Here is a 25,059-nt window from a genome sequence, read left to right as displayed (position 1 = left end):
TACAGATTACTCCAAGAATCAAGTAAGGTCTTACAAGGGACACCATGATGATAGACGAGAGATCCAAAGGGAGAATAGGGCTAACTATAGCCCTAAAAATACAATAGATCATATAGAAATGAAAACTATAGAACCGCACACTACACACCTCAGAGAAAGGAGACATATTGAATCTAAACCCTTTACATCAAAGTTCTATAGAGAATCAGAAAAAACTAAATCTTCCACATATAGACCTTATGGAAGATCTGAAGCATACCCACTTTCTTATGCAGAAATTGCGAAAAGGCACATTACACCAAGAAGGACACACAAAGAACATATCCCCACACCTAGAGGGAGAATTAACAAAGATCAAAACACCCAGTTAAATAAGGATAGATATCCAGACCAAAGATGTACTTCTAGAAATTAACTCCCCACATACCATTCATAGATACAACCATCTAGAAAAATCACCCCAGGGAGAGGATTTTCTAACATCACATATGAGAGGCAAATACAAAGAGAATATACATCCACAAAGATCCCCTGGAAAGAGATTGAGGAGCCCAGAAGACGGGGAACTAGAGGAGGAATCAACATACAGAAAAGAAAGGAAAACCAGACACTAAACCCTAAAAAGAACGGCATATTTAATTTAACACAAAGGGTTCTTACAGCACCCCAACAGTCATTACTAGAAAAGGGATTAAAATTTGCCCCCTCTAGAGATATTGATAAGTTTAAAATGAAACTTTGTCTTAAAAAGTTTTTTAATAAACATCCAGGACAAATAAACACACAAAGATAGTCCAATCTGAATTTATACACACAGACTTAAAAGAACAGTCTACATTTTTCCCAAAATCCTGTATTTACAGCGGTGGTAGCAGCTCCACTGATTTGACTATTTCTGTATAATTTTTGTAAGCGCCACTATACACATACTCTACCATTTCATTACATGTAATTTTAGAGGTTACAATACTGTTTAATTAGGATTATCTTGTAAAAGTTGATGGTTGCTAAATGTTGCCTTGTTTTGCCATTTTTTTATGTTTATTTTCTTACATTCAAAGCATTTGCTTTTGCATAAACATAATCTTACTGTGAGGCTTTAAGTATCAACAGTCCAACGTAGCCTAATAAAGGAAACTAGAAATGATGGTAGCTCACAAAAACAATCTACACATTGTACATGTTCCATTAAATATGAACATGTACATAAATGGATCTTTCAGATAAATGAATCCTGAGAGTCAGTGAATGTTATGTGTTGTTGAATGCTTATTCAAATCCAGCAGTTTCTGTAGAGGCTTCACATGTGAAGCGTAAAAGGTTGTAGTTGGATGTCTACGTCTTTCATCATATTTTTTTCCATCATTCTAACTCACCAAGAATCTCTATTACCTTTGATCTATACATATAGGACATATACACCCACATATAAATATAAATTACTTCAATACCCTCATAACCACTGTAGCGGAGTAAAAGTATAAACTACAATATCTCAGCTGGTAGACGTAATCAGCATACAAATAAAGGGTAGCGTAGTAATTCGAATCCCATTCCCCAACAACTGGAGGAAACACAGTTTTGGGAGTCAACTGAACTTTTATTGAGCCACAGCCGGCTTTATACAAATCCCCATGCAAGGGGATTCCTTAATGACATTCCAAGGTTTTTTCCCTGGTGGACCCTGTGGAAGACTGGGAACAAAGTTAAATTTCCCATGATCCTTTTCTGTACTGGGAAGGTGATTGCGTAAGAACACTTCTTTATTTAAATTATCTCCCAGTACAGAACATATTTTAAAAACATAAAAACTCTTATAATATTTATCAGAACTCTACAAAAGACACTTCACTGAATAGCTGGGATCTGAGCGCTCAATCTGTCTAAATACAGCTCAGATCCTTCTGTAGAACAGAAAATCCATTCGAGTGAACTCTTGGACCGGTCAGCCACGAGGTGAAGTCCCAAATTAGTTCCAGACAATTGGAGGCTTTGACTGGTCTCCTTTCGGGAGTTCATACGAATAAAACAGATGGATGCACATATTCATAAACTGGGTAGTCGTGTGTCTGGAGGTCGGTGGTTTCAATTAGTTGAACGCCTCTCTGTTTGGACGAACGGAAGTACACGTACAAATGAGATGAAAGTCCAGCAGTGTTTGTGAGGTCAAGTGTCAGATTTTAGTTCCATGCACTCGACGACCAAACACTGCTGGGCTTTCGTGTGCTAAGATGGCTGCCGCCACGTGTTCGTTCATACGAACGGCGACCACCCATCTGACATGTTTCCACATGTTGTCAATTCTTCATTAGAGACACATGACTCCACTGTGTGGTCTCTCATTTGGTAGTTTGTTCAACTTCACGAACAATATGTCCATGTTCTGTTTGTGAAGTCAAAATACACAAACCAACTTAGTCTTTTACACAAGAAGTGGCTAGTTTTGCAACAACCACACTCTCCAACGAACCCAAATGACTATTTCACACATTTAACTCTCTTCTTCGCCCTATTGTTCCTTCTCCACCTACTAACTTGACCGCCTCAGACTTTGCAACTCACTTCACTGACAAGATTGCTACAATCAGAGAAGAGATCTTTCATCTTTCTTCTTCCCCTTACAATACTTCCCCTAACCTCACTCCCTCTGATGTTCTATGTTCATTCGCACCCACTACAGCGGACGAGGTTTCTGCTCTGCTCCAGTCCTTGCACCCCGCAACCTGCTCCATAGATCCAAATCCCTTGCATCTCATTCGTACTCTGTCTTCTTCTCTTTCTCTACCTCTCACTAAAATTCGCAATCTCTCTCTCGCCTCTGGCACATTTCCATCGCCCTTCAAACATGCAACTATAACCCAAATTCTAAAGAAGCCCAACCTTGACCCTAACTCCCCGTCCAACTACCAAATCTAGCTGTCCTCGCCTGATCTCTCCCCTTCCCTCTTGACTAGTTTCTCTGACTGCCTCTCTGCTATTTCCAACTGGATGACTGCCTATTTCCTTAAACTCAGCTTGACCAAAACTGAAATTCTGGTCTTTTCTCCCTCAAGTGTTGCTACTCCTGTGTCTGTCTCCCTCCAAGTCAACGGTGCTACCATCAGCTCCACCACGCAGGCTCGCTGCCTACGTGTTCTCTTTGACTCTTACCTCTCCTTCATGCCTCATGTTCAGTCTATCGCCAAATCCTGCTGCTTCCATCTCGAAAACATTGCGCGCATCCAACCCTACTTAAAGCCAGATACGACTAAGGTGCTGGTCCATTCCACTGTCCTTTCTTGCCTTGACTGCTGTAATCTGCTTTTCAGTGGTCTTACGTGCTCCCAGGTTGCACTGTTACACTCCATAATGAATGTGGCGGCGATGCTCATCATCCTGTCTGCCCGCACCGCCCATGCCTCACCCTTCTGTCATTCCCTACATTGGCTTCCTGTAAGATATAGAGCACAATTTAAAAGTCTGGTTCTTGCTTTCAAATCTCTACATAATGCTGCTCCCACCTATCTATCCTCCCTAATACACAAGTCTAGGCCCTTTGTTCTGATGAAGATTTACGTCTATCCTCTGTCCGTACTCCCACCTCTGATGCTCACCTTTAAGGCTTTTTGAGGGCTGCACCATTCCTGTGGAACTCACTTCCCTCCTCCATAAGATGCTCACCCAGTCTCCACTCCTTCAAAAAATCCTTAAAAAAACATTTCTTCATAAAAGCGTATCAATTAAACTGTTAATAGCTCCCGACTGATTCCTCTATTGCAACTGTTATTAGTCTAATACTATCCTTACCTTTTGTGTCACTTTACCCCACTCCCTCTAGCATGTAAGCTCATTAAGCAGGGCCCTCAACCCCTCTGTTCCTGTGAGTCCAACTTGCCTGGTTACAGCTACATATCTGTTCGTCCACCCATTGTAAAGCGCTGCAGAATTTGTTGGCGCTGTATAAATAATAACGTAATATATAGTATCTTTACAGAATATAGTACGTTCATATATATATATATATATATATATATATATATATATATGTGTATATATATATATAAGAATGTACTATATTCTGTAAAGAAAAAATTCATGCCAGAAAACAACACGATAGATGTTATTTAATACATGACAGAGTTGTTGAAATAATGTTTTCATTCTTCTTTTAAGAAATACCATTACTTTTTTTGGTCAAACCGCCTTCAGTAAAATAAGCTATAAGTATTTTGTCTGTCACAACTTCAACTTCCTGAGGGACTATATCTAAAAAATAATATAATACACTGTATTACTTACTCATTATTTGTTTTTATAAGAACCACTGCTATATTAATAATTTATTTAATGAACTGTGGTTTAAAATAAGTGTTTGCATTTTGCATGTAAAGTAAAAGGTATAAAACCACAAAAAAATAGAAAATGAAACAAATATAGACCTTAAAGACACTTTTTTAAGCTTTTATTATATTCTTAATGACATGCTGATGTAGTAATTAATAAAACTTATTAGAAATGATGAAGTCTCCTAAATGAGCCAATTCTTGGGCTTATGGCCCCCCAGTCTGTATATCTTCTGTACTCTCCAGGTCTCAGGTAATACTGGCGTCCTTTGTAATTTGGTTCCTCATAGAACATCCAGTAGCCATCAATCACCTGGCATGAGTGGATTTCATGGTAACGGAATCTCTCATTGACATTAGGACAATCTTCAGTGAACTCCATTATCTGACCTCGGAAATCCTCCCTCTCAAAGACCTTTACTGTGAATGATCCATGGTGCTTTAGGAAGAAAAAAATATTTATCAAAAAGAGTACAGTAATTGTATAATTTCATGTAACCATCAAAAATCTATACGAGAGTTAACCCACCTGTTACCTGACAATGGAATTGTGAATTGAAGATATATTCCATAAAATAATGAATAATAGTCAAAAAAGTTCATATTTGCAAAGGTGAAACAATAATAATTGATAATTGGAAAATAATGTTTTTTTGGACTGCATCATATTTATGTAAGATTCTTAACTATTTTGGTAAATATCTTTACCTGTGGGCTAATACGGCAAGATCTGATGTTGTCATTGAAACCCATCCATTGCTGGAAATTAGGATATTCTCCCCTGCTAAGGTAATACTGGTGTCCTCTATAGTTGGTGTGCTCATACAGAATCCAGTTTCCACTCTCCACTCGAATGGAATTACAGCGATGAAAATATGAGGACATATCTGGACACTCAGAGTTGCACTCATAAGAGCGACCCTGGAAGTTACGATCCTCATAGAAGACAATCTGGGAAATAACAATACATTTGAACATTTTAGATTTCTTAATTTATTATTGTTTTAGTGGTTAATAAGTTCAGTTAAAAAAATGTTTCTGGTTTGATTACTTGATGCTATAGATTCCTGAAACATCTACTATTATCCTGTTGAAAAATTAAAGTCTAGGACTTAAACATATAAGTTTAGGGCAGAATTGCAATATATGTTTTTGGTACATTTTGTGTTTTCGATTGGTGAACTTGCATTCACTTTCACATAATTATAGCAATTTATTACGGTGAATAGTGGCATTCACTAGAGAGTCAGCGCCGTCTTTAGCGCGGGGCAAACGGGGCAGTTGCCCCAGGCCCAGTTGCTCCTGGGGGGCCCCAGAGCAGCTGCTCCGTGGGCCCCGCGATTTGCCCATCCCCCCTTGGACCCGGTGGTGCGGCTGCACAGAGCCGCACCATCCCGCATGCTAAAGAGGGCCCCCGGGTGGCCCATGCACTAAGGGCCACCCGGTGGGCATGTGTCAGCAGGGGCCCAGTCGGGCGCTGTTACGCTTAAACAGCATGACCGGGCCCCTTCCTGTTCGGCAGCCGGCTGGGAGGAAGTGAGTGTCGCACGTCACTTCCTCCCACCGGAGATCAGAGCCGCACAGGAGGAGAAAGGCAGGGAGGAGGGGAGTTTCAGAGGAGAACTCCCAACTGCCTCAGCCTGCCACTGGACTCCAGGGAAACCACCCTCCAGAAAAGGTAAGGGTGGTTGGAGGGTGGCTAAATGTATGTCAGTATGTTTGTGTGTGTATGTCTGTGTGTGTGTCAGTATTTCTGTCTCTGTGTGTGTCAGTATGTCTGTGTGTGTCAGTATGTGTGTGTCAGTATTTCTGTCTGTGTGTGTGCTAGTATGTCTGTCTGTGTGTGTGTCAGTATGTCTGTCTGTGTTTCAGTGTGTCTGTGTGTGTATATCAGTATGCCTGTGTGTGTCAGCATGTCTGTGTGTGTGTCAATACATCTGTCAGTATGTGTGTCAGTATTTTTGTGTGTGTCAATACTTCTGTCAGTGTGTGTGTGTCAGTATTTCTATGTGTGTCAGTATGTCTGTCTGTGTGTGTGTCAGTATGTCTGTGTGTGTTTCAGCTTGTCTGTGTGTGTATATCAGTATGTATGTGTGTGTCAGCATGTCTGTGTGTGTGTCAATACTTCTTTCCGTGTGTGTGTGTCAGTATTTCTGTCAGTATATGTGTCTGTGTGTGTGTCAGTACATCTGTCAGTGTATGTTTCTGTGTGTGTATGTGTATGTGTATGTCTGTGTGTCAGTATGTCTGTGTGTATGTCAGTATGCCTGTGTGTGTGTCAGTGTTTCTGTGTGCATGTCAGTATGCCTGTGTGTGTCAGCATGTCTGTGTGTGTGTTTCAATACGTCTGTCAGTGTATGTGTCTATGTGTGTCAGTATATCTGTCAGTGTATGTGTCTGTGTGTGTATGTATGTGCGTCTGTGTGTGTGTCAGTATGTCTGAATGTGTGTCAATATGTCTGCCAGTGTATATTTGTGTGTCAGTGTATGTGTGTGTCATTATGTATCTGTGAATGTTTTAATATGTCTGTCTGTGTGTGTATGTGTCAATATGTCAGTGTGATTGGGGGTTGGGCGTAATTGGGGGGGTTGGTGGATTGAGAGGGTCGCAGGGCCGAGGGGGCCCAACAAAATTCTTTGCCTAGGGTCCTATTCATATTATAGACGGCCCTGTAGAGAGTACTTTAAAAAACTGACAAAATCTTAATCTTGAGTCTGAAAAAAGTAAACATGTGATGCATGTGTTCTGATGAATTCTTATTTGATGAGGTGGCAAATGTCCCAAACTGGTTTACAGAATATTATGTTGTCATGTTTCTGGCCAAAATAATTGTTCAGCAGATACAGTTTGCTGGCATTCAGTATAATCATTTACATTTTTAATTTGTTTTTGTTAATTTAAAAAAAATGTTTATTGTTTCCATTCTTTCTTGTGTTGCCAATATTTATGATATCCAGATAATCTTACCTTTCCCATTTTCAGTGATGGTTGATCTGCTTATGCAAGTTGTGCTCTTACACAGAATGAAGAGCCTTTATATACTGTTTACCTTGCTGATGCTTAACCCCTTCAGGACCGGCCTGTTTTTGCGATGTTTGTACGTTAAGGACCAGAGCAGTTTTAACACTTTTGTGGTGTTTGTGTTTAGCTGTAATTTTCCGCTCTCTCATTTACGGTTCCCATACAAGTTATATATTGTTTTTTTCACGACAAGAAGGGCTTTCTTTACATACCAGTATTTAGATTATGTCATATATTGTATTTAAAAAAAATAATACAATATGGTGAAAAATAAAAAAAAAACATGTTTTTGGACTTTTACTTGAAAAATCTTTTACTTATCTACAAAAGCTAATGAAAAAAACTGCTAAATAGATTCAAAATTTTGTCCCGAGTTTAAAAACACCCAGTGTTTACATGCTTTATTGCTTTTTTTTGCAAGTTATAGGCCTATAAATACAAGTAGGAAATTGCTGTTTCAATATATATATATTTTAAATGTATCAATAGTGACATTGTTACACCGTTATCTGTCATAAATCCCCGAAACACACCTAACATGTACATATTTTTTAAAGTAGACAACCCAGGGTATTCAAAATGGGGTATGTCCAGTCTTTTTTAGTAGCCACCTAGTCACAAACACTGGCCAAAGTTAGCATTTATATTTGTTTGTGTGTTAAAAATGCAAAAAACGCTAACTTTGGCCGGTGTTTGTGACTAAGTGGCTACTAAAAAAAGCTGAACATACCCCATTTGCAATACCTTGGGTTGTCTTCTTTTGCAAATGGTATGCCATCATGGGGCTAATTCTCATTCCTTGGCTACCATACGCTCTCAAAGGCAACCTAACCAATCTGACAAATTTCAATAAAAAAAAAAAAAGTAAAATCAAGCCTTATATTTGACCCTGTAACTTTCACAAACACTATAAAAACTCTACATGTGGGGTACTGTTATACTCAGGAGACTTCGCTGAACACAAATATTAGTGTATCAGAACAGTAAAATATATCACAGCAATAATATCCTCAGTGAAAGAGCTGTTTGTGTGTGAAAAATGCAAAAAACTTCACTTTCACTGACAATATCATCGCTGTGATATGTTTTACTGTTTTGAAACACTAATATTTGTGTTCAGCGAAGTCTCCCGAGTAAAACAGTACCCCCATGTACAGGATTTAGGGTGTCATAGAAAGTTACAGGGTTAAACACAGTGCTAGCAAATTAAATTATCTGGACTTTTGGCCTGGGTTGGCAGGCAGGTCCCTCAAATTGCAATCATTAAAATTACTTAATTAGGTAAAAATATTACATAAATATGCACGTAGAATTTTAATATATATACATATTTATATATTTGACGTCTACGTGTATATTTATGAAATTATTTATGTAATTATGTATGTGGACATATGTATATTTCGTATTATTTTTATTTATTTATTTATTCATAGATATATTTTTTTTTTTTTTATTTTCAAATTTTTTTTATTTTTTCATGTGAAAAGGGTTTACAACATCAGTGATGCATTGGTTACAAATGTTCAGTAGTTGACTGAATGTAAAACTGAGAACATATAATGCAAGTGGAACAGTCGAACAAAACCGTTGAACAATAGTTCAGTGAGGGTATCAAGTTATACAGTGGTTCATATAAATGGTACAAGAAATATACATTTGAACAACTATTTACAGAGTATTAATACCAGTTTAAAGTTCCGTTTAGGGTGCGAAGAAGGTGAGTCAAAAACCCTCATCGGAAGAAGTTGTAATAAATTAAAAGATAACAAATAAAGGCATGGGAGGAAAAGGGAGGGAGGGTACTGGTGGGTAGTATGGTGGGGGGGGGGGGAGGGGAGGAGTGGGGAGGCAAAGTTTAGTGAATGTCTGTGTTTTCCATAAATTGTGTCCAAGGTTCCCATATTTTGGTAAATTTAGTGTAGTCTTTTGACCTGGCGAAAGTGATCGCTTCCATTTGTTTAGTACTTTCTACCCTCATAATCCATTCCCTTGTGGACGGAGCTTGTGGCGATTTCCAATAGATGGGGATTAATTGGGCTGCAGCCATGGCTAGGTGTTGAAATAGGATGCATTGTGATTTGTTTAGCTTCAAATTAGTGGGTGGTTCTAGAAAGATGAAGTGTAAGGGTGTTAGAGATATTTTTCCGCCCAGGATCAGTTGGATAAATGTGTGGATTCTTCTCCAGTAGTTAGTTACAATTGGGCAGTGCCACCAAATGTGTGCGTGATCTGCGTTGCTGTTATTGCACCTCCAACACTTGTCACTTTCTGTTTTATGTATATGATGTATTTTTGCTGGAGTGTGGTGCCAACGTGATATTCGCTTATAGTTACTTTCTTGGGCTGCTAGAGAGATCGAAGCCCTGTGTGTAGAAGTGAAAATGGCTTGCCATTGTTTTTGTGAGATAATCATTTGTAGTTCTTGGGACCATTTTTGTGTGAATTTTGGGAGTTCGAGTGAACGTGAGTTTTTAATCACCTGATATAGGGTAGACATTATTTTCTTTTGGGGTTTAAGAGTTGTGCATATGATTTCAAAGTCCGTCAGGGGGCGGTTACCTGCCGGCAGCAAGTTTTGAGTTTCTATGAATTTTTGAAGTTGCGTGTATTGGAATATTTGAATTTCTGTTGGACTTTTATTTGGGAAGATTTGATGTATTGTTTTCAGACTATTATTGTCCGTGATCATGTCACCTAGCAGTAATGAGGTACCCTTGTGGTAGATATTATAGGTCTTCCCTGACTGTCCTCTTTGAAATTTCGGATTGTTTGTAAGCGGGTATAGAGGAGAAGGGTAGGGGGAGATTGTTGAAGAGTTTACAAGTTTATGCCAGATTTGGAGTGTAGTTTTGATAGTTGGGTGTGTGTCAGAGAAGGGTGTGGTGTGAGATAGTTGTTTGGGTAGCCAAGGGAGGACCTTCAGCGGGGTGGTTGAAAATTCGTTTTCTATCTGGACCCAATGCTGGACCACTCCTGTTCTGGTCCATTCGAATATTCTGCTAAGATGGATTGCTTTGTGGTATGTATCTAGGTCTGGAAAGTTCAGACCCCCGAGGTTTCTGCTTTTTAGTAGAGTCTCGTAAGCTATTCTCGGTTGAGCGTGTGACCAAATAAAATTCATGAGAGTCGATCGGATTTTAGAGAAAAAACTCGAGTGTAATTGGATTGGGAGGGTTTGGAGAATGTATAATAGGCGAGGAAGAATATTCATCTTAATAATGTTGATTCTACTGAACCAGCCGAAGCAGGGTTTGTGCCACTTTTGTAGGTCGAGATTGATTTCTGTAATTAATTTATGGAAGTTTAATTCATATAGGAGCTTTAGTGTGTGTGGGATGTGAACCCCCAAGTATTTAATTGAGGTTTGTTGCCATGTAAATTGAAACCTATTCTTAAGTTGGGTGTTTAGAAATTTAGTAGAGTATAGAGGCATAAGGTCACATTTTGTAATATTTGCTTGGAAGTTGGATATTTTGCCATAGAGCTCAATTTCTGATATGATACGCGGTATTGTGGAAAGTGGGTTGGTGATCGTAAAGAGTAGGTCGTCGGCAAATGCCATGACCTTGTATTCCTGGTTGTCTACTTTGAGGCCCTTGATCTTTGAGTTATCTCTTATGCCCTGAAGAAATGGTTCTAGGATGAGTATGAACAAGAGGGGCGAGAGGGGACAACCTTGTCTTGTCCCATTTGTGATTGAGACCGGTTGTGAGAGTTGGCCATTTATACGAATGCGCGCTGTTGGTTTGGAGTAGATAGCTGCTATCCACTCCATCCAGCGAGGCCCAAAACCCAAAGCAAGCATTGTGTGTGTGAGTAGGGACCAATTGACCCTATCAAAGGCCTTCTCAGCGTCTATTGCAAGTATGGAACTGTGTATCTTATGTGTATGGGCCCAGTGGATTAGATTGATTACTTTCATAGTATTGTTTTTTGCCTCCCTACCTGGAACGAAGCCTGCTTGATCCTGGTGTATCAAGTTCGGAAGGAATGCTTTGAGTCTGGTCGCCATGATCTTTGTTAGTATTTTTAAATCAATGTTTATTAGGGAGATGGGTCTATAGTTGCCACACATAGTTGGGTCTTTGCCCGTTTTTGGGATGAGTGTAATAGTGGCTTCCAGAGCTGCTCTGGGTATTTGGTGAGAGAGGCTTTGAGTATTGAATGCCTCTGTAAAGGGGCGCGCTAGTTCTGCGGCAAATGTTTTATAATATTTCCCTGTATAACCGTCTGGGCCTCGGCTCTTACCTAGTGGTAATGATTTGACTATCCTGTGAAATTCCTCGGGTGTAATAGGTTCGTCTAGAAAAGCAACTTCGTTAGGTGGGATTGTTTTCTTGATTCTAGTATGTAAATATGTGAGGATTTCCTCTTTGGATGGTTGGACCTTGGATATGTTATATAGGTTGGTGTAAAATTTCTGAAATTCCCCCATTATGTCAGGCATTTTTTTGGTCAGAATCCCTGATTCCATTTTAATTTCGGGGATAAAAGTGGATTGTTTGATAGGTTTCAATGATTGTGCAAGTAATTTACCCGCTTTCCCTCCTTTTTCGTAAAAGAGATGTTTTGTTAAAGAGATTTTGCGTTTGGCGTGGAGTTGTAGTGTAGTCGTGAGTTCTGATCTTTTATGAATGATTGATTTATATGTGTCGAGGGATAAATTGTTGTCTTGATGTAAAGATTCTAGAGATTTAAGTTCTTTTGTCAATTGTGCTATTTTTTTTTCTCTATTGCGTTTGGCTGCGGAAGCAATTCTGATAAGTTCACCTCTCATTACGGCTTTATGGGCTTCCCAGGTGAGAGGAGGAGCTATGTCAGGTCTGGTGTTCTCATTGAAGTAAACACTTGCAGCCTTTTTTATACGAGTAATATTGTCTGTGTCATTTAGTAATAGGTCGTTTAGTTTCCATTGGGCTGATGGGTTTTGTAGATGTGGGAGCTTTAGCGAGAGGGTCAACGGTGCATGGTCCGACCAAGTGATTGGGCCATATGCAGCTGCTGAAACTAGTGTTAAGTATCTGTGTTGTAAAAATATAGAGTCAATCCTAGAGTAGGTGTGCGCAGGAGGGGAATAAAAGGAATAATCTTTCCGTGTGGGGTGTAGCAACCTCCAACAGTCAAACAGTTGTGCTTCGTGTAGTGTAGAGTTTATTTGTTTCCTAATTTGAGTTGTGTGAGGTTGCAGTTTGGCCGTGGAGTCCAGCTCCCCGTCCAGAGAGACATTTATGTCCCCTCCAACTATTAGGATACCCTCTTGAAAATCAGATAGCTTACTTAGTATTTTTTTCAAGAATTGGTTTTGTTTCCTGTTGGGTGCGTAGAGATTGGCTAAAGTTACTGTGGCTGTGCCCAGGACTCCCTTAAGAAACAGGAATCTGCCCGAATCATCTGTTAGTTGTTCCTGAAAGGTGAAAGGGGTGTGTTTACCTATAAGTATCGCTACTCCTCTTGATTTAGATTCTGAGTAGTGGCCATAGTATCCCTGTGGGTAATCTTTATTTCGTATATTTGTGGTTGTTCCCTTACGTAGGTGTGTTTCCTGAATGAAAACTATATCTGCTTTCTGTCTGTGAAAGTCAGATAGTGCTATTGTTCTTTTTTCTGGAGTATTGAGGCCTTTGGCATTTTGAGTAAGTATAACAATCGAAGCCATCATCTAATGTCAGGTCTAATTTGTTTGACGAAAAAGTGTAATAAGTCCTATCAAGAGACAAAAGTATAATGGTGGGGTGTATATCTTTCCTGCAGGGAGGTGTAATCGCAAGAAAGTGATTGATGTGAATATAGTATCAGTATGGGGTTTTCTTATTCTTTCGAGTGCTATAACGTTATTTATCCACTTGGAATATTGTTTTGATAGATATTGTTATATACAGCACCTGTAGTTTGTTGGATGATCACACTCTTATGCAGATAACATACAATTTTATCGAAAAATAGGAATATTAATAATTAAAATAAAAAGAATGCACATAGACAAAACCTGTCGTATACAACTGTTTGCAATAATATTACTCCTAATACTGGGCAGTAAAGCACTCCTCAAATAATTGCGTTGCTTGAATCTGAAAAATGAACGTAATCAAGTGGTCAGGTTGCTATGGAGTACTAGCAATGAAGTCCTGTCACTCGAATATGGGCTATGCCTCAACCCTAGGTAAAAAGGGGGAAGTCGTAAGGGGTAAATAGGGGGCTGCGGGGGAGAGGGAGGCGGAGGTGGGGAGAGGGGGGAAGACAGTTAATACACAGAAGGGTGGAGAAGGGTCGTTGATTTGGGAGGTGGGGATAGAAAGGAGTTATTCTTCCCTGTGATGGGAAGTCTCTCTCAGTCAATGAGAGTTAAGGTAATCTATCTAGACGCTACCGATAGATACCTGTTTGTGAATGGGGGATCGGTGTGCCAATACTAAGGGTGAGGATCCCTGGCACTCATATCCTTAAATGATTAGTGAATTAGTAATCTTTCGGAGACTTGTGATTAGATCTAGCGCTAGATATCATGACCATTTGGAGAAATGGGTTGCACAGCTGTGAATACCAACCGCGAGGTAAATGGGTAGTATGAGAAAGGAGTAATGAGCGTGATGAGAGTGGGAGGAAAGGAAGTCGGCCTATACAATATAAGAAATATAACATTTCCTTAACCTTAACTGAACCTAGGTTATAAACAGCTGGCATTCAGGGACCTTTGATATGACATTTTGCTGTAGTCTCAACAGATCGTATAATACCAGTTGAAAAGAAAAAAAAAAAAAGATTGAGAATAACAATTTTTCAATAAACATCGTTTAACATACAACCTGTCCTCAGTTGTGAAGTTTAAGTGGTTCGATTACGTGGGATGTTCTTAGTAGTCAATAAGATAGTTCCACTTAAATTCAGGACTGATATCTTCAATGTTAAAGGGGTGCGCTGTGTGGTAGGTTCGAGAGCAGAGTTTATTGAAGAGTTGATTGGAGATGGTGGATGGAATTGGCTGATTATACGTGAATACTCCAGCAGATGTAGGAGTAGAGGTTGTGGAAAAGTGTAGTCATTCTAGTCTGGACGTATATTGTTGAGAGTTCATTTATGGTCGTCTGTCATGGTGTTGTAGATAATAGCGCGGGGCTTCCGAGTAGTGTATGAGACGTGGGTAAAATCAGAGTTCCCTTATGGAGGGGAGTGCATGTTACGGAGGTTGATGTTGTCTGTTGGAATTCTTGGTCTTTGTTGCGGTGATATAAACTGTTGGTCGTTTCTTCGTTTTTTGGCAGGTGTGACCCAGCGTTGTCTTTGGGGAAGGATTGTGGTATCCTGTTGATGCTGTATCCCATTCCAGTCCATAACGTTGGTGACAGGTAAATCGAGTGCTTGAAGGAATGGAGGGACATCCAATATAGATGAGATTGACAGTATGTTGCCTTTGTGGTTCACTATTAGAGCAAAGGGAAATCCCCACCGGTATTTGATGTTTCTGTTCCGGAGATGTTCCGTGATCGGTTTTAAGGCTCTGCGTGCTTGAAGGGTATATCGGGAAAGGTCCGGGTATATCTGCACTGGGTGCCCGTGAAATAGGAGTGGTTGAGAAGTGTCCCTTAAAGATTTTAAAATATTCTCCTTTATAGAGAAATAATGTACCCTGCAAATTGCGTCCCTTGGTGTATCAGGCGACAGGCCCCTAGGGCGCAGAGAGCGATGAGCCCTATCCAGTAAAATTCTATTGTCACCTTGTTCTCCCAATATAAGGTTAAAGAGCTCGGATAGGATATCCTCTAGGTTCTCACCTTGGGATTCCGGTAGGCCTCTGATTCGAAGATTGTTTCTTCTCCCGCGATTGTCTAAATCATCTAGGTGCCTCTGTGTAGAGGCCAAATGCAGGGCATGGGAGTCTATAGTTGTTGAAATATTAGTTAATTGAGCTTGAATCACATCTCTTTCTTCCTCCAGATCAACCACTCTGAGATTAAGCTGACGGACCTCCGTGCCAATCGCCTCCATTTTCGTGTGAAACGTGGTTTCCAGATTTTTCATTGAGGTTTGTAGGTCATTTTTCATACCTTGTAGGTCCGATTTCGAGGGCAAGTTCTTCAGTAAGGTTCGAATATCGGCCTCCTGTGTTGTGTCGTACGAGATATGCGATACTTCTGAGGCTGAGGGGCTGCTCGGCGGCGGGTCTGTTTCCGCCATTACTAGAGGGGACGCTGCGGCCTCCTCTCCACGATCAGGATTTTCTTTGAAATAACGGGTCAACGTACCCGATTTCGTGGAAGGTGTTCTCCCTGTATGCCCCTGAGTAGTACCTTGCTTCTTATGGTTGCCCATTTCGCTATTTAGTCTCCGATTGCAACGGATTAGTGCCCGGGTCCTTTGGAGCTAATTCAGCAAGCGTCCATTAGGCTCCGCAGTCGGCCACGCCCCCCTGATAGATATATTTATCATTACATTCTAAGTGTATTTTGATATAAATATATATATATCAATATCAAAATACTGTTAGAATAAAACTGAATATATATATATAATTTTTTTTTAATTATTAAAAATTATTTTTATTTTTTGTTATTTATTTTTATTAACATATTATTTGTATTTTATAATAATATATATATACCATATATATAGTTATTATATATATTGTATATATTCGTGTGTAATTTAAATATAAGTGTATTTTTATAATTATATACGTATATATAAATATAAAAATACACTTAGTGTGACATTATATATATATGATATATATACATATATTATATATAGGTATATATAGATATAATACATGTATATATAGCATATATATATACACATATTATTATTTTTTTCACACTTATTACTTTATTTTAAAACTTTATTTGTGATTTTTCACTTGCAGGGAGACTGCCTGTCAGCACAGACAGTCCCCCTGCAGGCAGATACAAAGACCCCTATTGCGGTCATGTGATCGAGTGATCACATGGCCGTGGGGTCCTGATCTGCCGAGGGGGGGCTGCCCGGGCAGACAGGCAACCCCCCTGGACCGGGAGGAGAGCTGATCGCCGCCGTGGGACCGACGGCGATCAGGTAAGTAGCCCAAAACCGTTATGACGGTTCAGGACCGTCAGCGGTCCAAACGCACGTTTTACCGCTGACGGTCCTGAACCGTCAGCGGTCCTTAAGGGGTTAAATACATTGAAAACAGTGCTGAGCTGGTTTCTTTTCACCAGTAATTAGAATGCATAGCTATTGTATACTATATGCTTTAGTATAGCTATTGTATTGTATCATATATGCTTTTTTTGTTTACTTGTCGGCACAAGCAGTTCCTGGTTCTAAGAGAGATCTAGAGAAAATGTGACAGGCCTTTCTAAAAATAGATTATTTGTATTCTTACCGAGGAAAAAACAATTTTAAAGCATATTTTACAAAAAGAAAAGAAAAAAGGTTTGAGATTATTGCCAATTGTTCTGCAACTTGTTTAAGTTCTGTTTTTTAAGATATTATTATTATTATTAGTATTATGAGGTTAAATTATATATATTACATTAATTAAATATATACCGTATATACTCGAGTATAAGCCGAGTTTTTCAGCCCATTTTTTGTGCTGAAAAACCCCAACTCGGCTTATACTCGAGTCAATAGTCTGTATTATGGCAATTTGCATTGCCTTAATACAGACAGGGGCTGTGGGGGCTGGCAGAGAGTTTACTTACCTTTCCTGCAGCTCCTGTCAGCTTCCTCCTCCTCCGTGCCGTCCGTTCAGCACCTCTGTCAGCTCCCAGTGTAAGTCTCGCGAGAGCCGCGGCTCTCGCGAGACTTACAGTGTGAGCTGACAGAAGAGCTGACCGGACGGCGCGGAGGAGGAGAGAGCTGACAGGAGCTGCAATAGAGGTAAGTGGAGAGGAGTAAGAGGAGTGTCTTAGAGCTTCACTCCAAACAACATTACAACTTTGCATTATTGCAAAAAAGCACCCAGAGTGGTTTAGGACTGCAAAGATTTGTAAAAATAAAATGATTGCATATATTTCTTCCTCACACGACTGCCAATCAGGCAGCTGCACTTCTATCTTCTACGTAAGGTATCAGTCTGCTGCATGCACAAGTTGGATGAAGTACTTTAATACCAGGAGAGAGAGCTGTGACTTGCCATTGGGGTCGATGGCTGCCGTTGTTGTTTACAGCCCAATTACAGTTTTGTCAACAAGGCTAAGTATTTAAAGAACACCACAAGCATCATACCACTACAGCCCATTACTTTGGTTTACCTCCCCTGGATCGGTAAGCTCCTGCATGTCTGAGAGCATTTTTCATCTGCTGAGGAGGCAGTGACAGGCACTTGGCTGACTCCAGGTAATTTGTCAAACCAGTTTTAAACTCGGAGCACCAGTAAGCAGGCTTTAGTTGTTATGGTGCTTAGAGTGTACTCTAACTTCTGGAAGCTGTAGTATGGCTGCTGTCACTTTATGGAACAGTTCTGTTCCTTCTGTGTGACGAGTGCTGCTGGTGGATAAACTATCCATCTCTTGAGGATTCATACGTGGTGGAGCTTCTTTCTGATAGAAGGAGAGCCCCCCTCCCTGTCATATATCAAGCAGGGAGGGAGGCCGAAAAAAATATATAATAATAATAAAAGAAAAAAAATTATTAAATAAAAAATAATAAGAAGAAATAATAAAAACAAATATTAAAATTATTAAAAAAATTATAATAAAATTGCCCACCACCCACCAAGGCTCTGCAACACACTCACATACACACACTGCACTCATACACACACTGCACTCATACACGGCATTCATACACACACACACTGCACTCATACACACACATGGCATTCATACACACACTGCACTCATACACACACGCTGCATTCAGGTCGGTTTATACTCGAGTATATACGGTAATAGATACGTGTGACATGTAATTTGAAACTAAAGTACATTCATGTCAGTTTTATCAGTCAAATGCATCTGTTATAATCACGGCCATTTATTCATCCCATTACACGTTCTGAACTCAGGCTAGAATTGTGTTTTTCTGTATTTTCAATGTTATCACAATCCAAAACATTTGAACTATTAAAAATAAAGTTACATCTCGGCTTATCTCTTATTGGTATTCACATTATCTCATGATCATGGAATTAACAACAAATTAAATAGTGCTCTTTGTGGTTACATCAAATATTGAATGTTATTATTCTTAATAAACTTTATTTTGTTTCCACAGTAATAAAATTACATCCACACTTTTGCATGCATAGACATTTACAAACAAAACACAGTAACACACCAAAAATAGTTGAGAGGAGAGAAGACTGAGTTCTATAAGAGAAGCATGTACCTATCCTATGCAATTTATAGATTAGAATATTATAAAAAAAACTCTCTTTTTACTATTAGAGCTGAAAAAAGTAAATGCTTTTTGAAGACAAAATTCTCATATTCTTTTGTTTTTAGCTGATGAGTAGAGGTGAGCGGACACCTGGATGTTCGGGTTCGGCCGAACTTTGAAAAAAAGTCCGGGTTCGTGATCGAACTTGACCCCGAACCAAAACCCCATTGAAGTCAATGGGGACCCGAACTTTTGGCCACAAAAATGCCTCTAAAAAAGTCCTGGAAAGGGCAAGAGGGCTGCAAAAGGAAGTAAAATAGGGGTAAGAGTAGGACAAGTGCCCTGCAAACAAATGTGGATAGGGAAATCACTTAAAATAACATGAACATTAAAAATACAGCTGAGCCATAAAATGTAACGAAAATATACCCCAACACGCAGGATTCAACTAAACAGAAGACAACACAGAGGGGAGATACGTCTACCAGACCTTAGAGTGGCCGGACTCGACGTATATAGGAGAAGTACAGAGTCAGGAGTGATCCGAGGTCAAGGGCACAAAGAGACAGCGTAAACTAGGACTAGCCGGGGTCTGGTACACAGTAAACAGAAAGCCGGCAAACAGAACAGATAAGGATAAAGAGATAACGTAGTCAGAAAACAAAGCCACGGTCAAGTACGAAGGAACACAACTGAATACAACAAGCGCTAAAGGGAACTGAAACAGAAACCCCGATAGGGCAAGGAACTAAGGGAAAGAGGTGAGTATATATATCTTAACATCTATTTTGATTGGTCCCTGTCACATCCACGCCCCCAAAAGGTAAGTGTATGGGGAGTGTGGCATGACAGGGACCAATGGGAGGCCTTTGCCAACTTAGGCTCCCACTGTCCCTTTAAGAGCGTGCTCGAGACCCGCGGCACGCTCTTAGAGTCAGACGGGACACTGCCCGCCTTCCTGTTGTAGCCGTCGGATGAGCCGTGCGCGGCTCGTGCAGCAGCAGGGCCGCGCGCGGCTTGAACAGAGGACACCGGCCGGCCCCTCGAAAGGGTAAGTACCGCTACAGTACCCCCCCGAGGACACGCCCTCCGGGCGGGGAGGGCCAGGCCTGGCAGGAAAACGAGAATGGAAGGAACGCACAAGGCGAGGAGCGTGAACAGCGTCAGCGGAAATCCAACTGTGCTCCTCAGGCCCATAGCCCTTCCAATGCACCAGGTATTGAAGTCGACCTCTAAGGAAACGAGAGTCAAGAATGGCAGAAACTTCAAACTCCTCATGACACAGAGACAGGAGGGGGAGGAGGAGTATGCCGGGTATAGCGGTTGCGTACGTAAGGCTTCAACAATGAAGTGTGAACGACATTAGGAATACGCAGATTCTTAGGAAGACCCAAGGCATACAAAACAGGATTAACCTTATGCAAAACATGATAAGGAACAATAAAGCGGGGAGCCAATTTCATAGAAGGCACCCGGAGGCGAATATTACGCATGGAAAGCAAAACCATGTCCCCAACGACATAAGAAGGAGCCGCCCTGCGATGCTTGTCAGCCTGCACCTTCTGGCGAGCAGTGAAATCCACCAAAGAACGCTGAACCTGCTCCCAAGTGTTACGCAAACCAGCCAAATGCTCATGCAGAACTGGCATGTCCTGTGAGGAGAAAGCAGCCGGAAGAACAACGGGATGCTGGCCATAGACAACGTAAAAAGGACTTTTGCCGGAAGAATCATGAGTAGCGTTATTCCGAGCAAACTCAGCCCAAGGAAAAAGGTCAGCCCAATTGTTCTGATGGTGGGATATGAAACAATGAAGGTACTGCTCCAGAGATTGATTGTCACGTTCAGCAGCTCCATTAGACTGGGGGTGGTAAGGTGAAGAAAATGAGAGATTAATACCCATTTCCAAACAAAAGGCTTTCCAGAACCTGGAAATAAATTGGCTACCCCTATCGGACACAATAGATACGGGAATACCATGCACCCGAAACACCTCTCTAGCGAAGATAAGTGCCAGTTTCTTCGACGTGGGCAGCTTGCGAAGAGACACAAAGTGAGCCATCTTGGAAAACCGATCTACTATCATTAGGATAACTGTGTTACCATTCGAAGGGGGTAATTCAACAATAAAATCCATGGACAGGTTAGACCAAGGTCTCTTGGGAACGGGTAACGGATGCAACAGCCCACAAGGAACTCTACGAGAAGATTTCATACAGGCACAAGTAGTACAAGCACCTATATAGTCGGTGACATCCTTGCGCAAGGAATCCCACCAAAAATACAGAGAAACAGCTTTTGGAAATACCAGGATCTCCAGCAGTCTTAGTGTCATGATACAACGACACAATATCCCGTCTCTCAGGAACATCAACGAATAGTTTATCAGTAGGCCTCTTGCTAGGTGCCATGCTTTGTTTTGCTTGTATGGTCTGCAAGAGGGACATGGAAATAGACAAAATAGTAGTAGCTATTATCCTGTCTGGGGGAATGACAGGAGTAACATCAATCTCCTGTTTGTCAGCAGTTTCGAACTGTCTGGACAGAGCGTCTGCTTTAGTGTTGCAATCACCTGGCCTATAGGTGATAATATAATTGAAATGGGACAAAAACAGTGACCACCTAGCCTGCCTAGAAGACAATCTTTTAGCCTCACTAAGGTAGGATAGGTTCTTGTGATCCGAAAATATGAGGATGGGATCCTTAGTTCCTTCTAACAAATGTCTCCATTCTTTAAGTGTTAAAATAATAATAAAAGTACAAATTGTTTGGACTTTCAAAGGACATTATGGACAAAGATACTGTGCGTGTGGAATCAATTAGAGAGGACATTATTTCATGGATAGTGATGTCCCGAACGGTTCGCTGGTGAATAGTTCCTGGCGAACATAGCGTGTTCGCGTTCGCCACGGATGGCGAACATATGCGATGTCCGGTCCACCTCCTATTCGTCATCATTGAGTAAACTTTGACCCTGTACCTCACAGTCAGCAGACACATTCCAGCCAATCAGCAGCAGACCCTCCCTCCCAGACCCTCCCACCTCCTAGACAGCATACAATTTAGATTAATTCTGAAGCTGCATTCTTTTTTTTTTGTATTATTTTTTTTTGTGTTTATTATACATTATCCTCCATAGCCAATAACCTGTGTTTATTATACATTAACCCCCATAGCCAGTAACCTGTGTTTATTATACATTATCCCCCCATAGCCAGTAACCTGTGTTTATTATACATTATTCCCCCATAGCCAGTAACCTGTGTTTATTATACATTATCCACCATAGCCAGTAACCTGTGTTTATTATACATTATCCCCCCATAGCCAGTAACCTGTGTTTATTATACATTATCCCCCCATAGCCAGTAACCTGTGTTTATTATACATTATCCTCCCATAGCCAGTAACCTGTGTTTATTATACATTATCCCCCCCATAGCCAGTAACCTGTGTTTATTATACATTATCCCCCCATAGCCAGTAACATGTGTTTATTATACATTATCCCCCATAGCCAGTAACCTGTGTTTATTATACATTATCCTCCATAGCCAGTAACCTGTGTTTATTATACATTATCCTACCCATAGCCAGTAACCTGTGTTTATTATAGATTATCCTCCCATAGCCAGTAACCTGTGTTTATTATACATTATCCCCCATAGCCAGTAACCTGTGTTTATTATACATTACCCCCATAGTCATTTATCGTTGGACCTAGACAGCATGATGTCTTAGGCCGGCCCAGAGAGTGAGTGAGTGAGTGAATAATATAATATATATGTTCAGAAACATATTAGCAATATATGTAAATCGGGTTCATGCAAAGAGGGTGAAAATGTTTTAAAGAAAAACACACTTATTGCATCAAATTTACAAAGCCAAACTTTTAAAAGCTTTCCTCATTTCTTTCTCGGGATGAGGAATATCTTGGTTGTAGACTGAGGATTTCCATCTGCCCAATCTTTTAATAATATGCACTGGAGTGTCAGTGTTTAAGGTGACCGAAGCTGCCCCTATTCTAAATGAAAGACCCGAGACATGGATACAACCCAATCTTAGGAGTAGTGTTCTGATGTAGAAGATGAATTTAGCCGTAGTCAGAGGGATTCAGTGAGAGTAGTGGAGAAATGTGTGTGGCATGACTGAGTGTGGGTAAGTAAGAGTCAAATATTTTAACTGGGCACTAGTTCTAGGTGGGATAAAGTGGTATAGCGGATGGATGAGTAGTTTGGTTCGTTTTAGAGGTTTGTAGAGAAAGTATATAGTGATCATGATTTTAGCGATATCCAATATTTTTAAGGTGGTCTCAAACAAACATAAAATGCTATATAAAATTTGTGGGAATATCGAATAGTCGTGTACAGTAAATCAGAGAGGGCTCAGAATATCGAACCATCGATCGGTAACCTGGATGAAGTAGGGGGTCTATCTGTTTTATTAAATACGCGGTAATATGCTTTCAATGGGATAGGACGTTAGGAAAGGTGTGTGATTGGGATAAATGGTTTTGGCTGTATTTACCTTATCCTGGGACCGACCTGGCTCCTAAGCTTGAGCCGCGCGTGGCTGGATCACTCCTGCCTCCACACGAGCCGCATGCCGCTTGATCTCCTCTTCTGACTTAGCCACGTGCACTGACCGCAGTGATCGGTCACGTGGCTCGCCTGGCACTAGGAGCACGGCTCGAGTCACGAGCTCGCTCTTAAAGGGGCAGTGGGAGGCAAAAGTTGATTCAGGCTCCCATTGGCCCACGTCATTCCAGCACCCCCACACACGAACGTTTTGGGGGCGTAGGAATGACGTGGGCCAATCACTGGTGTAACAGTAGTGTACATTAAAAAAAAAAACTCGAAATTTGACTGTGAAATAATAGCAGTCAGTTTCCTTCACACGTGTGCGTTTCAGGGCCTGCCAGGGCACAGTGTCACACCAGTGCAATTCATATCTGGTGTAACAGTAGTGTACATTAAAAAAAAAAAAAATACAGGGGGCTTGTTGTCACCTTTCGGGGACCCTTGGTGTTGTACGTGGCTGGGTGGAGGAAGAGACCTTCAATGACATCAGTGAGGACAAGGAACGGGACATGGCTAGCTTGGTATCCAACCTTGTGCAAATGGGGAGTTTGCAGTTGTACAAATGGACTGTTTGCGGTTGTTTGCGGTGCGTTAAATGGTGAGTTTGGTCTTTAACTGTGAAGCGGGTGTAACCCTTACACTACCTGATCGATACAACATCATACCTGATGTTTTAAAGCATGTTATTCAAAACAATTTAGGAATGTTAGTTGATTTATGCCCTTTATGGATTAAAACCAGACTCTGCATCAACTATGTAATTTTCCATGGGAGTTTTGCCATGGATCCCCCTCCGGCATGCCACAGTCCAGTTTTAAAATTCGCCTGCCTATTGAAGTCTATGGCGGTTCGTCGGGTTCGTCCGTTCGCGAACATTTGCGGAAGTTCGCGTTCGCCGTTCGCGAACGAAAAATGTTATGTTCGCGACATCCCTATTCATGAACTAAATCAAATCTATTTTACTTTATGGTTAATGTAAAATGTATACAATTGCACAGCATAACAATTATACTGTTATTAATGATGTTAGGTACAATCAATGACCAAGGTTAATTAATTAATTTGTGGAAAAAAGTCTAGATCCAACTACAATTGTAGTTGCTAAAGAAAAAAGAACTTTGAGAGCAGTTTCTTTCTTCTTAGATAAATTAAGGTGGGAGTCCAGAAATTAAGGGGTTAAAACGACTTGGGAAATTAGGAATAAAGAGGAGCCCATATTTGACCCCCCTCCTCCTTCTTGGACTCAGTTTAAAATAGTGATACAGATAGCTGAATGCCTCCCGTTTTTCTCAACTGGAAATGGCAGTGTTAAAAGTCACAGGTCACCAAGGTAGAATGTAACTCCTAAAGTTAAATTGTTTTTGGTGCTATAAAAAACATTATTTAAGGTCTTGCAGATATTTTATCAGAGATATCAAATCAAAAGAGAAATGTAATTTGTTGATTGACAATTTTGACAGAGAAAGTGATAAATCAATAAAGGATTTTCCTTATAAACTGATAATCAGACAAATAAGGACAATTTTAATTTTAATGATAGCCTAGAACCATCTATGACCTATCAGTCTATTGATGGAAGAATTGATATAATCATTAATATTACCAAATATTTTACATATATAATGCAAATTAATATGGGTAATTGATAAAGCTGCACCTGAAATACACAACACCTTAGTGCACATACATGCTGTGCAAGGTATTGGTAAAAGCATAAAACATGAATACATTAAAGAAACCAAATCATGGGGTAACGGTGGTTTGGGGGACACAAGACAGGATTTGTATGGGTTTATGACACATCCTTTGGTAATTTTAATGGTCATAATTAAGATG

General features: G+C 40.4%; 1 protein-coding gene across 2 annotated transcripts in view; it reads right to left on the bottom strand.

Moving 5' to 3' along the window:
* Positions 1-7,390, bottom strand: part of LOC134571635 (gamma-crystallin-3-like) — a 51,966-nt gene extending 44,576 nt beyond the window's left edge. Inside the window, exons 1-3 of one of the 2 annotated variants that reach the window (XM_063430109.1) lie at positions 7,291-7,390; positions 5,031-5,273; positions 4,489-4,761 (exon numbers count right to left, since the gene is read on the bottom strand). In XM_063430109.1, the coding sequence (XP_063286179.1) occupies positions 4,489-4,761; positions 5,031-5,273; positions 7,291-7,299 (525 nt within the window). In that variant the 5' untranslated portion in view covers positions 7,300-7,390. Of the gene's footprint in view, positions 1-4,488; positions 4,762-5,030; positions 5,274-7,290 lie in introns of those variants that run through there. The other variant, XM_063430107.1, reaches the window with a different exon arrangement.
* Positions 7,391-25,059: the final 17,669 nt, after the last annotated feature.

The sequence above is a fragment of the Pelobates fuscus genome, chromosome 8, assembly GCF_036172605.1.
Source record: "Pelobates fuscus isolate aPelFus1 chromosome 8, aPelFus1.pri, whole genome shotgun sequence".
Classification (NCBI taxonomy): domain Eukaryota; kingdom Metazoa; phylum Chordata; class Amphibia; order Anura; family Pelobatidae; genus Pelobates; species Pelobates fuscus.
This window is presented reverse-complemented; position numbering and strand designations above follow the sequence as displayed.